Source organism: Ascaphus truei, chromosome 17 (assembly GCF_040206685.1).
Source record: "Ascaphus truei isolate aAscTru1 chromosome 17, aAscTru1.hap1, whole genome shotgun sequence".
Classification (NCBI taxonomy): Eukaryota; Metazoa; Chordata; class Amphibia; order Anura; family Ascaphidae; genus Ascaphus; species Ascaphus truei.
The window spans coordinates 44,881,711-44,898,196 of NC_134499.1; the positions used below are offsets into that span (position 1 = coordinate 44,881,711).

At 38.2% G+C, this 16,486-nt stretch overlaps 1 protein-coding gene across 2 annotated transcripts in view; it reads right to left on the reverse strand.

The window, feature by feature from the left end:
- Positions 1–7,765: 7,765 nt before the first annotated feature.
- The window catches only part of NISCH (nischarin), a 185,329-nt gene continuing 176,608 nt past the window's right edge, over positions 7,766–16,486 (reverse strand). For both annotated transcript variants that reach the window (XM_075575032.1, XM_075575031.1), the window contains 2 exons: positions 12,686–12,847; positions 7,766–10,047 (listed from right to left, as the gene is read on the reverse strand). In XM_075575032.1, coding sequence (XP_075431147.1) covers positions 9,428–10,047; positions 12,686–12,847 — 782 coding nt within the window. In that variant the 3' untranslated portion in view covers positions 7,766–9,427. The remainder of the gene's footprint in view (positions 10,048–12,685; positions 12,848–16,486) is intronic.

A 16,486-nucleotide genomic window follows, 5' to 3' on the forward strand; every position in this document is an offset into this window, starting at 1 on the left:
TGTGTTGTTGTTCATCTGAGGTTGTATTTACCTAATTTTTAGACCTGCTAAGCAACAGAGGATTGTAATTAAGTCCTGATATGTAAAACCATAGAATTCCCAGAGGGTGTACTTCCTTTTTCACACAACTGTATATCACAGCATACAGGGCTCATCTATCCAGACCCTGGGTGACTACTTGGTTTTGCTTTAAAATTTTCACTGTGCAATATGAACCAGTTCGTACCACCCTCCCACGTCTACAGAGAACTGCGGATGGCAACGGACCTAAATGCAAGTACATTGAATCAAAATCTGTCACAGGCCCCAGCACGCTAGTTCCCACCTCAAGTTAAGTGGTCTGGATATTGCCTCACCTGGGTCTACTTGTACGGTAATTGGCACCTATGAATTTTTCTCTTTGTTCATTTACGCCAATGGAACTATATTACCGATCTGATTTGAGATTCCATACCCGCCCCTACCTTCCCCCTCACCCCGTCTAATTTTCTTGTTTCTGTACTCTCCATCCCCATCCCCACTCCCCTTTTGTTTTTCTATGTGTGGACTCATTTCTATATGGGCACAATTATATTGTAAAATCAAATATGAGTATATAAAAAAAATAAAAACTTTTCCTATGTCTAGCCGCCTTTAAGACTTTTCAGCTCCCTTTAGATGACTGTCACTTCAGTGGTGTTTTCAATTAGACTATATAATTGTTCGAAAACATTGTTTCACCTATTTTTTATGTTTAATATATCTATTTCATGTATCTCTCTGATTTTTAGTAATTATATTTATCTTGTAATTGTTCTTGATCTCTATGTATTTGGTATTCCATTTAAGTTTAGTTTATATGTTGCTATGGTGGTTAATGACTGTTACTCACATGGAGGGTAACTAAGGCAAACTATCCCTATAGATATCTTGCTGCCACTCTGTATGCATATCCCTAAGGAAGTCGCTAGGTGACCAAACGCATTGCTAAGTGAACGGCTAAATGCTGGGCAGAGGTGTTGAAATGAAAGATACCACTCGAGGAGGTAGACCCAAGGTCGCAGCAAGAACACCAATGAAAAGCTAAAAAAAAAACGCCCTTACCAGTGTCTATACTGACAGATAACATGCTTATTCTTATGTACAGTATATTGCGAGTGCATCTATACTAGATTTTAAACTATAATTGGCTATTATAGAAAATACTGGATTATGTTATGAGAGCATGTACTTCTTTTCTCTTCCATTTCTAGATGTTTCTGTGGATATGGTCAAATATCTGCAGCTCATTCATGAGATCAACCTTAAAAGTGTTTTCCCCCCTCTTCTGGACATTATACTGAATCTTACATCAAATGTGAGGTCATGGTTAGCTATTTCTGATTGACATGCTGACATGAAGCACCCAATGGCTATTATTCAATTCCTGAAACACCTTGGCATGGGCAATGTTTGGAGAATAATATCTCCAGAGTAGGGGGCCCCTAGTGAGTGATGGAACCAGGAAATCTCCATGTGTAAAATAAGGATCAAACAGAGTGGGTTGTTTCTTGTAGTCATACTAAATGTTTCAAGTTGGAATTTACAATGTACAAATCAAATAATTGTGTACTCAACTTGGAAGTACCGAATTAAGCAGTGCCTAATTATTATGGATTGATGAAATAGCTCCTGTCCCATTCATTTACACTTGAAATCCAATGTGTGTGCAAAGCGGAGAATACAATTACAAAAGTAATATCAAACCTTAAATTTAAAAAAATCATTATTTAACTAATAATCAACAAAACTGAAAATGATTTTTTTTTATATATATATATACACCGGTAAAAAAAAAAAATCATTGCCCTAAATATATATTTGAAGTGTGTACAATATTACATTTAATGTTGAATAATAACTTAGCATCTTAATTCCTATGGAAGCAGTAAGGGTGTACGTTTTTTTACACATAGCTTCTCCATTTTGGTTTTTATTTTTGTTAAATAAATCATGACACGGTGTAATATGTCATGTGTTGTTGTTCATCTGAGGGTGTATTTACCTAATTTTTAGACCTGCTAAGGAACAGAGGATTGTAATTAAGTCCTGATATGTAAAACCATAGAATTCCCAGAGGGTGTACTTCCTTTTTCACACAACTGTATATCACAGCATACAGGGCTCATCTATCCAGACCCTGGGTGACTACTTGGTTTTGCTTTCAAATTTTCACTGTGCAATATGAACCAGTTCGTACCACCCTCCCACGTCTACAGAGAACTGCGGATGGCAACGGACCTAAATGCAAGTACATTGAATCAAAATCTGTCACAGGCCCCAGCACGCTAGTTCCCACCTCAAGTTAAGTGGTCTGGATATTGCCTCACCTGGGTCTACTTGTACGGTAATTGGCACCTATGAATTTTTCTCTTTGTTCATTTACGCCAATGGAACTATATTACCGATCTGATTTGAGATTCCATACCCGCCCTTACCTTCCCCCTCACCCCGTCTAATTTTCTTGTTTCTGTACTCTCCATCCCCATCCCCACTCCCCTTTTGTTTTTCTATGTGTGGACTCATTTCAATATGGGCACAATTATATTGTAAAATCAAATATGAGTATATAAAAAAAATAAAAACTTTTCCTATGTCTAGCCGCCTTTAAGACTTTTCAGCTCCCTTTAGATGACTGTCACTTCAGTGGTGTTTTCAATTAGACTATATAATTGTTCGAAAACATTGTTTCACCTATTTTTTATGTTTAATATATCTATTTCATGTATCTCTCTGATTTTTAGTAATTATATTTATCTTGTAATTGTTCTTGATCTCTATGTATTTGGTATTTAATTTAAGTTTAGTTTATATGTTGCTATGGTGGTTAATGACTGTTACTCACATGGAGGGTAACTAAGGCAAACTATCCCTATAGATATCTTGCTGCCACTCTGTATGCATATCCCTAAGGAAGTCGCTAGGTGACCAAACGCATTGCTAAGTGAACGGCTAAATGCTGGGCAGAGATGTTGAAACGAAAGATACCACTCGAGGAGGTAGACCCAAGGTCGCAGCAAGAACACCAATGAAAAGCTAAAAAAAAAAACGCCCTTACCAGTGTCTATACTGACAGATAACATGCTTATTCTTATGTACAGTATATTGCGAGTGCATCTATACTAGATTTTAAACTATAATTGGCTATTATAGAAAATACTGTATTATGTTATGAGAGCATGTACTTCTTTTCTCTTCCATTTCTAGATGTTTCTGTGGATATGGTCAAATATCTGCAGCTCATTCATGAGATCAACCTTAAAAGTGTTTTCCCCCCTCTTCTGGACATTATACTGAATCTTACATCAAATGTGAGGTCATGGTTAGCTATTTCTGATTGACATGCTGACATGAAGCACCCAATGGCTATTATTCAATTCCTGAAACACCTTGGCATGGGCAATGTTTGGAGAATAATATCTCCAGAGTAGGGGGCCCCTAGTGAGTGATGGAACCAGGAAATCTCCATGTGTAAAATAAGGATCAAACAGAGTGGGTTGTTTCTTGTAGTCATACTAAATGTTTCAAGTTGGAATTTACAATGTACAAATCAAATTATTGTGTACTCAACTTGGAAGTACCGAATTAAGCAGTGCCTAATTATTATGGATTGATGCAATAGCTCCTGTCCCATTCATTTACACTTGAAATCCAATGTGTGTGCAAAGCGGAGAATACAATTACAAAAGTAATATCAAACCTTAAATTTTAAAAAATCATTATTTAACTAATAATCAACAAAACTGAAAATGATTTTTTTTAATATATATATATACACCGGTAAAAAAAAAAAATCATTGCCCTAAATATATATTTGAAGTGTGTACAATATTACATTTAATGTTGAATAATAACTTAGCATCTTAATTCCTATGGAAGCAGTAAGGGTGTACGTTTTTTTACACATAGCTTCTCCATTTTGGTTTTATTTTTGTTAAATAAATCATGACACGGTGTAATATGTCATGTGTTGTTGTTCATCTGAGGTTGTATTTACCTAATTTTTAGACCTGCTAAGGAACAGAGGATTGTAATTAAGTCCTGATATGTAAAACCATAGAATTCCCAGAGGGTGTACTTCCTTTTTCACACAACTGTATATCACAGCATACAGGGCTCATCTATCCAGACCCTGGGTAACTACTTGGTTTTGCTTTAAAATTTTCACTGTGCAATATGAACCAGTTCGTACCACCCTCCCACGTCTACAGAGAACTGCGGATGGCAACGGACCTAAATGCAAGTACATTGAATCAAAATCTGTCACAGGCCCCAGCACGCTAGTTCCCACCTCAAGTTAAGTGGTCTGGATATTGCCTCACCTGGGTCTACTTGTACGGTAATTGGCACCTATGAATTTTTCTCTTTGTTCATTTACGCCAATGGAACTATATTACCGATCTGATTTGAGATTCCATACCCGCCCCTACCTTCCCCCTCACCCCGTCTAATTTTCTTGTTTCTGTACTCTCCATCCCCATCCCCACTCCCCTTTTGTTTTTCTATGTGTGGACTCATTTCTATATGGGCACAATTATATTGTAAAATCAAATATGAGTATATAAAAAAAATAAAAACTTTTCCTATGTCTAGCCGCCTTTAAGACTTTTCAGCTCCCTTTAGATGACTGTCACTTCAGTGGTGTTTTCAATTAGACTATATAATTGTTCGAAAACATTGTTTCACCTATTTTTTATGTTTAATATATCTATTTCATGTATCTCTCTGATTTTTAGTAATTATATTTATCTTGTAATTGTTCTTGATCTCTATGTATTTGGTATTCCATTTAAGTTTAGTTTATATGTTGCTATGGTGGTTAATGACTGTTACTCACATGGAGGGTAACTAAGGCAAACTATCCCTATAGATATCTTGCTGCCACTCTGTATGCATATCCCTAAGGAAGTCGCTAGGTGACCAAACGCATTGCTAAGTGAACGGCTAAATGCTGGGCAGAGATGTTGAAATGAAAGATACCACTCGAGGAGGTAGACCCAAGGTCGCAGCAAGAACACCAATGAAAAGCTAAAAAAAAAAACGCCCTTACCAGTGTCTATACTGACAGATAACATGCTTATTCTTATGTACAGTATATTGCGAGTGCATCTATACTAGATTTTAAACTATAATTGGCTATTATAGAAAATACTGGATTATGCTATGAGAGCATGTACTTCTTTTCTCTTCCATTTCTAGATGTTTCTGTGGATATGGTCAAATATCTGCAGCTCATTCATGAGATCAACCTTAAAAGTGTTTTCCCCCCTCTTCTGGACATTATACTGAATCTTACATCAAATGTGAGGTCATGGTTAGCTATTTCTGATTGACATGCTGACATGAAGCACCCAATGGCTATTATTCAATTCCTGAAACACCTTGGCATGGGCAATGTTTGGAGAATAATATCTCCAGAGTAGGGGGCCCCTAGTGAGTGATGGAACCAGGAAATCTCCATGTGTAAAATAAGGATCAAACAGAGTGGGTTGTTTCTTGTAGTCATACTAAATGTTTCAAGTTGGAATTTACAATGTACAAATCAAATTATTGTGTACTCAACTTGGAAGTACCGAATTAAGCAGTGCCTAATTATTATGGATTGATGCAATAGCTCCTGTCCCATTCATTTAGACTTGAAATCCAATGTGTGTGCAAAGCGGAGAACACAATTACAAAAGTAATATCAAACCTTAAATTTAAAAAAATCATTATTTAACTAATAATCAACAAAACTGAAAATGATTTTTTTTATTTTATATATATATATATATATATATATATATACACCGGTAAAAAAAAAAATCATTGCCCTAAATATATATTTGAAGTGTGTACAATATTACATTTAATGTTGAATAATAACTTAGCATCTTAATTCCTATGGAAGCAGTAAGGGTGTACGTTTTTTTACACATAGCTTCTCCATTTTGGTTTTATTTTTGTTAAATAAATCATGACACGGTGTAATATGTCATGTGTTGTTGTTCATCTGAGGTTGTATTTACCTAATTTTTAGACCTGCTAAGGAACAGAGGATTGTAATTAAGTCCTGATATGTAAAACCATAGAATTCCCAGAGGGTGTACTTCCTTTTTCACACAACTGTATATCACAGCATACAGGGCTCATCTATCCAGACCCTGGGTGACTACTTGGTTTTGCTTTAAAATTTTCACTGTGCAATATGAACCAGTTCGTACCACCCTCCCACGTCTACAGAGAACTGCGGATGGCAACGGACCTAAATGCAAGTACATTGAATCAAAATCTGTCACAGGCCCCAGCACGCTAGTTCCCACCTCAAGTTAAGTGGTCTGGATATTGCCTCACCTGGGTCTACTTGTACGGTAATTGGCACCTATGAATTTTTCTCTTTGTTCATTTACGCCAATGGAACTATATTACCGATCTGATTTGAGATTCCATACCCGCCCCTACCTTCCCCCTCACCCCGTCTAATTTTCTTGTTTCTGTACTCTCCATCCCCATCCCCACTCCCCTTTTGTTTTTCTATGTGTGGACACATTTCTATATAGGCACAATTATATTGTAAAATCAAATATGAGTATATAAAAAAAAATAAAAACTTTTCCTATGTCTAGCCGCCTTTAAGACTTTTCAGCTCCCTTTAGATGACTGTCACTTCAGTGGTGTTTTCAATTAGACTATATAATTGTTCGAAAACATTGTTTCACCTATTTTTTATGTTTAATATATCTATTTCATGTATCTCTCTGATTTTTAGTAATTATATTTATCTTGTAATTGTTCTTGATCTCTATGTATTTGGTATTCCATTTAAGTTTAGTTTATATGTTGCTATGGTGGTTAATGACTGTTACTCACATGGAGGGTAACTAAGGCAAACTATCCCTATAGATATCTTGCTGCCACTCTGTATGCATATCCCTAAGGAAGTCGCTAGGTGACCAAACGCATTGCTAAGTGAACGGCTAAATGCTGGGCAGAGATGTTGAAACGAAAGATACCACTCGAGGAGGTAGACCCAAGGTCGCAGCAAGAACACCAATGAAAAGCTAAAAAAAAAACGCCCTTACCAGTGTCTATACTGACAGATAACATGCTTATTCTTATGTACAGTATATTGCGAGTGCATCTATACTAGATTTTAAACTATAATTGGCTATTATAGAAAATACTGGATTATGCTATGAGAGCATGTACTTCTTTTCTCTTCCATTTCTAGATGTTTCTGTGGATATGGTCAAATATCTGCAGCTCATTCATGAGATCAACCTTAAAAGTGTTTTCCCCCCTCTTCTGGACATTATACTGAATCTTACATCAAATGTGAGGTCATGGTTAGCTATTTCTGATTGACATGCTGACATGAAGCACCCAATGGCTATTATTCAATTCCTGAAACACCTTGGCATGGGCAATGTTTGGAGAATAATATCTCCAGAGTAGGGGGCCCCTAGTGAGTGATGGAACCAGGAAATCTCCATGTGTAAAATAAGGATCAAACAGAGTGGGTTGTTTCTTGTAGTCATACTAAATGTTTCAAGTTGGAATTTACAATGTACAAATCAAATTATTGTGTACTCAACTTGGAAGTACCGAATTAAGCAGTGCCTAATTATTATGGATTGATGCAATAGCTCCTGTCCCATTCATTTAGACTTGAAATCCAATGTGTGTGCAAAGCGGAGAACACAATTACAAAAGTAATATCAAACCTTAAATTTAAAAAAATCATTATTTAACTAATAATCAACAAAACTGAACATGATTTTTTTTTATATATATATACACCGGTAAAAAAAAAATCATTGCCCTAAATATATATTTGAAGTGTGTACAATATTACATTTAATGTTGAATAATAACTGTTAGCAGCAAACATAATAAAATACATTTCATACAAATAACATTGCACTTTAACCACATCACAATATTGGTTTGTTAAAATAATAACATTTATATTAGCGTAAAATACATATTTACAGAAATTGTTAAAACATTAGCCCTAGACAACAATTTGTATAGTTTTCAGACTCCTTTTTAGTAACTTCCCAGGATGCTGTGAAACATGAAAACATACAGCACAAATACAACATTTCTCGAACCCCATAAAAACTATAATGTACAAATCGTATTATTTAAGTAATAATCCCCTCAGAACAGGGCATTACTGGCCAATAATGACCTTCAACTCTTCCAGCCAGGGTTTTATAGTTATATTGATTTTAATCATCATGATTGTCTACATTCTTTTGCCTTTTCTGCAAGTTTATTAAAAGGAAATTGTACACACCCACAGGCCCTCTATATAAACACACACTATGCAGCCCCTTCCTCTATACACACAAAAACACACTCTGCAGCCCCCCCTACACACTCACAAAACACACTGCAGCCCTACTCCACCTTCTACACTCACCACAAACACACACACCCACAGCAGCCCCCCTCTACACCCGCCTGTAAACCCATCAAGCTACAGACACACACCAAAAACACTCTGCAGCCCTCCTTCACCCTCTACACCCACACTGCAGCCCCCCTCTACACCCACACCAACAAAACAGACTACTGCCCCCCTCTACATCCACAAAACACACCCCCAGCAGCCCCCACTCTACAGCCCCCTGTAAACCCACACACTGCAGGCACACACACACACACACACCCTGCACCCCTCCACCCACAAAACACACTGCAGCCCCCCCTATGCACCCACAACACACTGCAGACACACACACAAAGCAACAAAACAGACTGCCACCTCTACATCCACAAAACACACACCAGCACCCCCCTCTCTACACCCACTGCAGCCCCCATGTAAACCCACACTGCAGACACACACCAAAAAAAACACTCTGCACCCCTCCTCCACCCACAAAACACACACTGCAGCCCCCCCTCTACACCCATAAAACACACACTACAGACCCACACCCACAAAACAGACTCTGCTGCCCCCTCTACACCCACAAAACACACAACAGAAACATAAACCTTAACCTTCACTCTCCTGTGTGTAGCTCTGAGGGCAGGGTGGGGGAGGAGTCAGTGCCTTGCTGGTGCCTCCTGTCCAATCACCTCCCCTGTCAGAGCGCTGATCTCATTCTTTATGAATAAGAACTGAAAGCTGATTGGCTGAAAAACATGGCAGGGTGCCAAAAATTCCAGGCTATTACTGATTGGTTAAAATTCCGGGCATTATCCAATCAGAGAACAGGGATTTCAATAATGCCCGGAATTTACCAGCTTTATCCTATAATGTGTATTATTACAAATCACAAATAGTACAAATCGTATTATTCCGTAAACAATCAAATCAATCATTCTTGGTAGATATACTTAAACACATTCTTTATGACGGGTCTCATTTTAGAGAGAAGAGCATTGCATAGCTTTAACGTAAATCACAGTGGTTTTATCCTGTCAATTCCAATGGGAGCTCCCTACCACATAAAATCTCCCACCGTCTTGCCAGAAGTGAGATTAATTTCTCACGGCAGTCTGCACTTGGGATAAAAATATACCACTGTATCTCACTATCTCCACCACTAGGTCTCTGAGTATTCGGGGGGCTAAAGTTTTCTCCGAAGTGATCCATAGATAGATTGTGCATCATGTCTTGGTTGTGGACATCATCAAAAACAAAGGTTAGTGTCTGAGGGTAAGTCTGATAACCCATCAATACCCTATCCAAATCTCGAATTCTTCTTCCATCTATCAACTGGTACTTGTCCTTCTTTGGCGGTTCCTTGGCAAAATCAGGTAGTGGGTAACTGATATAATCTTCATTGAACAGAAACAAATATGAGCTTGTGAGAAGAAGTGTTTTTGGTTCAAGTAAAGCCTCTTGTGCAGTTCCATCCACAGAACTTACTTGAAATGCTAAAACGTACAGTAAGATGTTTAGCGATTGTGGCTTTCCTAAAGTATTTATTTTTTCAGTCACTATAAAAGTAAGGTCCCCAATTTCTTCTTCATTTGGATAAATGAATTTTACTCTGCTGGAATGAATCAGCTCATAATTTTCCATTTTTCCTGCAAACAGAAAAATAAAATGAATGAAAAGAATACAAAATCATTTTCAAGTTGAAGCACGGGAACCTGGTTCAATTCCTGGTTTCAGCTCTTTGTGACCTTGGACAAGTCATTTTATCTCATTGTACTTCAGGAATTAAAAACATAGATTGTAAGGTCACCTGGGCTGAGACTGTATCTGTACAATTCCTCTTTGCTACGTACCGTGCACTATACAGGCATACCCCGCATTAACGTACGCAATGGGACCGGAGCATGTATGTAAAGTGAAAATGTACTTAAAGTGAAGCACAACCTTTTCCCACTTATCGATGCATGTACTGTACTGCAATCGTCACATACGTGCATAACTGATGTAAATAACGCATGTGTAACAGGCTCTATAGTCTCCCCGCTTGCGCACAGCTTCGGTACAGGTAGGGAGCCGGTATTGCTATTCAGGACGTGCTGACAGGCGCATGCGCGAGCTGTCGTTTGCCTATTGGGCGATATGTCCTTACTCGCGAGTGTACTTAAAGTGAGTGTCTTTAAAGCGGGGTATGCCTGTAGTGTAATTGTGACACGCTTTGAGTTCCATTGGAAGTAAAGCGCTATATAAAATACAGTTATTATTATTATTAGTTGATATATTGTCTAATAAAACAATCTCTCTATATTGTTCTATACAGGTTAGTTGTTCTGACCACACCATCTGTTGCATTAGCCACCGACTACAGCATATACTGAGAGACAAAGTCCTTTCAGAGAATAAAGTTCTTTCATTTTGATTTTCATTGTGTGCAGCGGATGTATGAAGTGCACAAATCAAATGTTTCAGGTAGGATGCTTTGCATACTTTCATTTTAATTTCTGCAGCAACTTTTGGGGGTGGAGAGGAATTGTTCGCCACCATTCTATGTAGTTTTAAAGGTCCCTAAAAATGGTTTTGGAATCCACCAATTTATAATTCAGAACAAGAGATTTCCCTTCTAACAAGAGAATTGGAGGAAGAAAGAAGCTACAACAATAAATCTGCACATGCATTCTGCCCGGACAGACCTACTGTCCATCCATGGAGGTTACATTCTGCTAACTGCTTGGACAGACCTCTGTTAGAACACTTCAGGTTTTAAAACAAAGGCTAGTTATCAAGGTTTATATTTGTAAGACACCGTTCTGACATTTATTTCTTCCCACTTCTACTCGTGTTTTGCAAATATTAATTTATAAAAACATGTAGCAACTTAAACAGTGATTCTAGAAAGGGAGTATTTAAAACAGGATAATTTCTTTTTTGTGACCAACAGAAATGCTATTTTCTTGTAAGTAATTTTAACACTAAGTGAGGCTGAATGCACCTTATGAAAAAGGCATCCAGTCCGGGATGTTTATAGGTAGGAACAAGATAACTAAATTATGCTTGTATAACTCTCTCGAGCTCTAAGCCCTCTGTCAGCCAAGTGATGAGTGTTTTTGACTCCAAAACCATACTTCTGTAATTGAACATTGCTACAGGATTTGACAGTGAATAAAATGATTAGAATCGAAAAAGAATCAATAAGCCCAAAGTTTCATTAATCATCAAATAATTTACTTTGATTTCCATGAGAAATATATTTGGATATCAAATCATAAAAAACATAAAAGTCAAGTATTTATGAGATGTTTGCTATACTAACTTTCCTATCCTCAGTTATTTTTGGCCCACTTGTGTCATGCTCGCATGCGAAATTACTGTAGGAGACTGTTTTTATTCTTGTGAATTTCTGATATTTACTGCATCTCAAATAATTTGATTAAATATTTTTTTCCCCTAATTGTGTAATTCATGTAGATTTTCCCTTTGTTCGTCACAGGAAAATGTTTCAAAATAAATATTACTTGAATGCGTTAGCAACTAGGCTTTTTGGCTTAAATTTGGAAAAAAAACTTTCAACACTTACAGTATTCCACTATAAAACAAACATTAGAAGTGTCAGATAAGGTGTTGCATGTCTGAGTGATTTGCACATTTGATATAGGTTGTGAAGGGGACTGTGCATCAATCTTTTACCCGATTTAGTAGTCTGGAAGTTTTCATTTACAGCTATAGAGAGACAAAAACACAAATGGAACAGACCTTCTGTGCAATGCAAGTTACAAGTCACCAGTAAGGCCGGCTGTGGGGCATTAGAAAACCAGAGAAAGCTGTAGGTTACACAGAAGCTGGTAAGGTAATGATTTCCCTGATTTCCCTGCAAAGCACAAACATCTGCAGGTGATTTCTGTTATTGGATTTCCTAGACTCAAGACCAGCCTTAAACGAGTGCACTGGCATGTTAATACTGCATTAAAAAGTATTTTGGCAGAAGCAGAGGATGGCTGTATCTGTACATCTTGTTTTCAAAACAAAACAGCTGATCCTCAGTGGTACTTTACCATTAAAGAGATTAATTTAAAGGGCTTTACAAACTACAAATACAAGCATATACTGTATGCTCATTCACTTAGCTTAAATCAACCATGTAATCATTACATTTGCATATGGAGATCTAATTATCTTGTTAAAACTGTTAGGTTTTGTAAGATTAGATAAATAACATAAAACCAACCAGTGCTAATTGTGATCACTGTTGCACATTAGGAAACAGAAACATTATTTTAACATTGTATTTTTTACCTGTAGTCTTATTCCCAAATTCTGAGTAGAAGTCTCTCTCTACTGGTTCTGGTGAGGGTGTTCGTGCCAACAACGTTAAACCAGACATGAGATGTTGTATAAAGGAATGTGTATTGTAGCTGTCCCTAGTGAGACATGTCACAACATGGTTTGGAGAGGGACCTGAGAATAACAAAAATTAATGTCAACATTGTATACACTAAAGTAGAACAATTTTTAGTAAGTCTATTTTATCTATCTATTTGAAGAAAACCTGCACAGGCAGCTGGAAAACAGTTAAGTAAAGCACCTGGCCCCAGGGCATGAACCCAAGGGTTCTTAAGGAGCCAAGTTCAGAAATGGGCCGAGTCAAGGTCAATGACTCCAAAAACAATGACAGAGTTTGAAGCAGGGGAGCCTGGTTCAAATCCCGGTGCCAGCTCCCTGTAACCTTGGGCAAGTCACTTTATCACCCTGCGCTTCAGGCACAAGAAATAGATCGTAAGCTCTACGGAGCAGGGACTCGTGCCTGCAAACATTCTATGTACAGAGCTGCATACACTGTCAGCGCTATACAAGAAGAAAAAAAACAATTATTAATGATTATGATAGCAAACACTCCGGGCAGGGATTTCCTTTCCTATGGTCTGATTTTGCTGAGCTTATTGTTTTATTATACTTCCCTGTGCTGTATTCTTTGTGAAGTGCGCCGTACACTTTTGGCGCTATATAAATAAAGATATACATACATAGTCAAACCATTACATTTAAAATTCAAGGACTTCATTTCACAGGCTGAGTACCACATTAAAAAACAAAAGAACAGGGCGCACAACGCACATAGTGATGTAAAGTTTAAAAAGTGACTTAATGATTAAAAGTAAATAGTTCTGCGTACATCAAAGTGAAATAAACAAGCAGTTGGTTAATAGGTTTAGGGTTCCCTGAAGAAGTAACCTGGTGTTACGAAACGCTTTGGAAGGGTGTCTCTGCTCGTATTTCTGTACCCCTGTCTGTTCAGAACACACTTTGTGTATTTTCCCCCGTATGTAAGTGCCAGTCAGTTTTGCTGATTCCACATTTGCTACTACGTGCACTGTACTCCACGTTGCTGTGAGCATCCAGCACGGCCCGCACGCTGTGCGTTCCAGCAGGCGCCTCCCGGAAGTCGATGGTCGATTTGTGACGTCATCGCCGGGCGCCCCACGAGGAGTAGCGGCAAGCGAGTGGCGTTCAAGCCGTGTGGACACTGACTGAGGCTGTTACATGCCGCTTTGAGCCTTGTGCTCCGGGACTTTCATCTTGGGATTGACCCACCTGCCACCCTGAGACGGAGAGCTCTGGATTTCACATGTGTGGAGTGAATAGCAGACGAGACGCTTGCTGACCCACCACCTGCTGAGATCAAGTGAAGAGTGTCGCCTCCGGTTGTCTCCTGGTGTGGTAAACCTATTAACCAACTGCTTGATTATTTCACTTTGATGTACGCAGAACTATTTACTTTTAATCATTGTCACCTTTTAAACTTTACATCACTATGTGCGTTGTGCGCCCTGTTCTTTTGTTTTTTGTCTAGTTCCAGGGGTGTCGAGCCACCCCCAAGAAAGGCTGCAGACCCACATCTAGTGTTATCCTCACATTTAAGGTCAACAACATTGTTTTTTAATCACTGTGCACTATTCACAGGTTGTGTTTTACTAGGTATAAGCTGCGCACTATCACCTATTCTTTTACTGAGTACCACATTGTCGGAAAGCAGACGTGGTGGCTATATTTAAAAAGGGAGCTAGATCACTACCGGGGAATTACAGATCAGTAAGTCTGACAGGAATAGTGGGGAAGCTACTTGAAGGTTTAGTACGGGATACTATTCAGGAATACCTAATGGATAACAAAATTATTAGTACAGGTGGTCCTCGCTTTTCCGACACAATGTGTCCCGCAAACCCGCGTTGGATGCGGGACAGTCGGAAAGCGGTACCCATGTTAACCGGCGGCAGTTTCCATTGGATGCGCGAAAATGGCAGCGGATAGTGAGTTTTTGTACTGCATTATGTGCCGTCGTAAAACGCATTTGACGGAAAGTGGAACGTAGGAAAGCGAGGACTACCTGTACTAGTCCGCGTGGATTTATGACGCCTAGGTTGTGTCAAATTAACTGTATTTGCTTTGTTTAGTAGGAATTTAGACCAAGGTAATGACGTTGATGTGGTCTATGTAGATTTTGCAAAGGCTTTTGATATGGTTCCACACAAGAGGTTAGTGAACAAAATAAAGGAAATTGGACTCGGTAAAAATATTTGCACCTGGATTGAAAACTGGTTGATGAATTCACAACAGAGTTGTAATAAATGGAACCTTTTCAAGTTGGGATAAAGTTGTGAGTGGTGTACCTCAAGGATCGGTACTGGGACCTATGCTTTTTTCTTTTTTTTCATCATGAGAATTAGTATTGAGAAAATACCTGGACGGTATAAAATAATAAGAGGGGGAAGGGATTAGGGAAAGAGTGGGTACTTAATGTCAAACCATTCTTAGTGGATAGGGGATGGGGCTAAATGGGGAGCACTGCAGATTCAATCTACACATACATTTACAGCTGAACAATAACACTCTTGATAAATACAATTATCCCGGATTCTTGCAGGAGTCAGCCCAAAACCTGGAACCAAAAATCTGGTTCCAAAGATTCTCAATCTTCAGCACTCCCACCATAAGTGATATAAAGTGCCATTCTGGTCACAGTCCCAGAAGCAGTTTGGGAAGTGTTGCTTGTTATATTTGACCTTTGCTGGCGTCTGAAACCATCTAAATAGCATCTTGTAGCTATTTTCTTTTATTAAGAAGTTGGTGGTTATTTTGAAAATGTGACCCCTGCTTTCTAACTTGTTTATTAATGACCGTGAGATTGGCATAAAGAGCAAAATCTCCATCTTTGCTGATGACACTAAATTGTAGTGTATATAGGTAGTAGAATCAGAGAAGGATGTAATTTCTCTCCAGAAGGACTTGGACAGACTGGAAACTTGGGCAGGTAAATGGCAGATGAGATTTAATACAGATAAATGTAAGGTTATGCATTTGGGAAAGCAGAATAAATAGGCGATTTACAAATCAAATGGGGATAAATGAGGGAAATCCTTGATGGGGAAGGATTTAAGAGTGCTTGTAGACAGCAGCCTTATCAATAGTGCCCAAAGTCAGAACATAGCTGCAAAGGTAAACAAGATCTTATTTTGCATTAAATGGGGTATGGATGGAAGTAAGCATAATTATGCCACTGGTTAAAGACCACACCTTGAATAGTCACCAAATTAATAAAGGGGATGGTAATCTACTTTATGAGGAGAGGCTAGCTAAATTAGATTAGTTTACATTAGAAAAGAGGTGTCTAAGTAGGGATATGATATGATAACTATATAGCAAGCAGAGGGAGCCAAGTACACCAAAAAAAAAGAGAATTTAATTAATGCAAAAAGGTAATTTAAATGACCATGATAGTCAAAAATATCCAACGTATCGGTGAGAAGCACCTTCATCAGGTAAATCTCACCGAAACGTTGCATATTTTTGACTATCATAGTCATTAAAATGACCTTTTTGCATAACTCAATTCTCATTTTTTTGGTGTGCTTGGCTCCATCTGCTTGCCATACTGTTCACTGACGAAGATTTTTTTTGCCTCAAGCACCATTTTTTCTAATTTTTCAGTTAAGTCCCCATGATCATGGGGCATCCCAAGTTGTGTTTACCTGACCCCTTTCTTTCATCTATGATAACAATATACAAATATATTTAGGGTCAATCCAAGGAGCTTTCAAA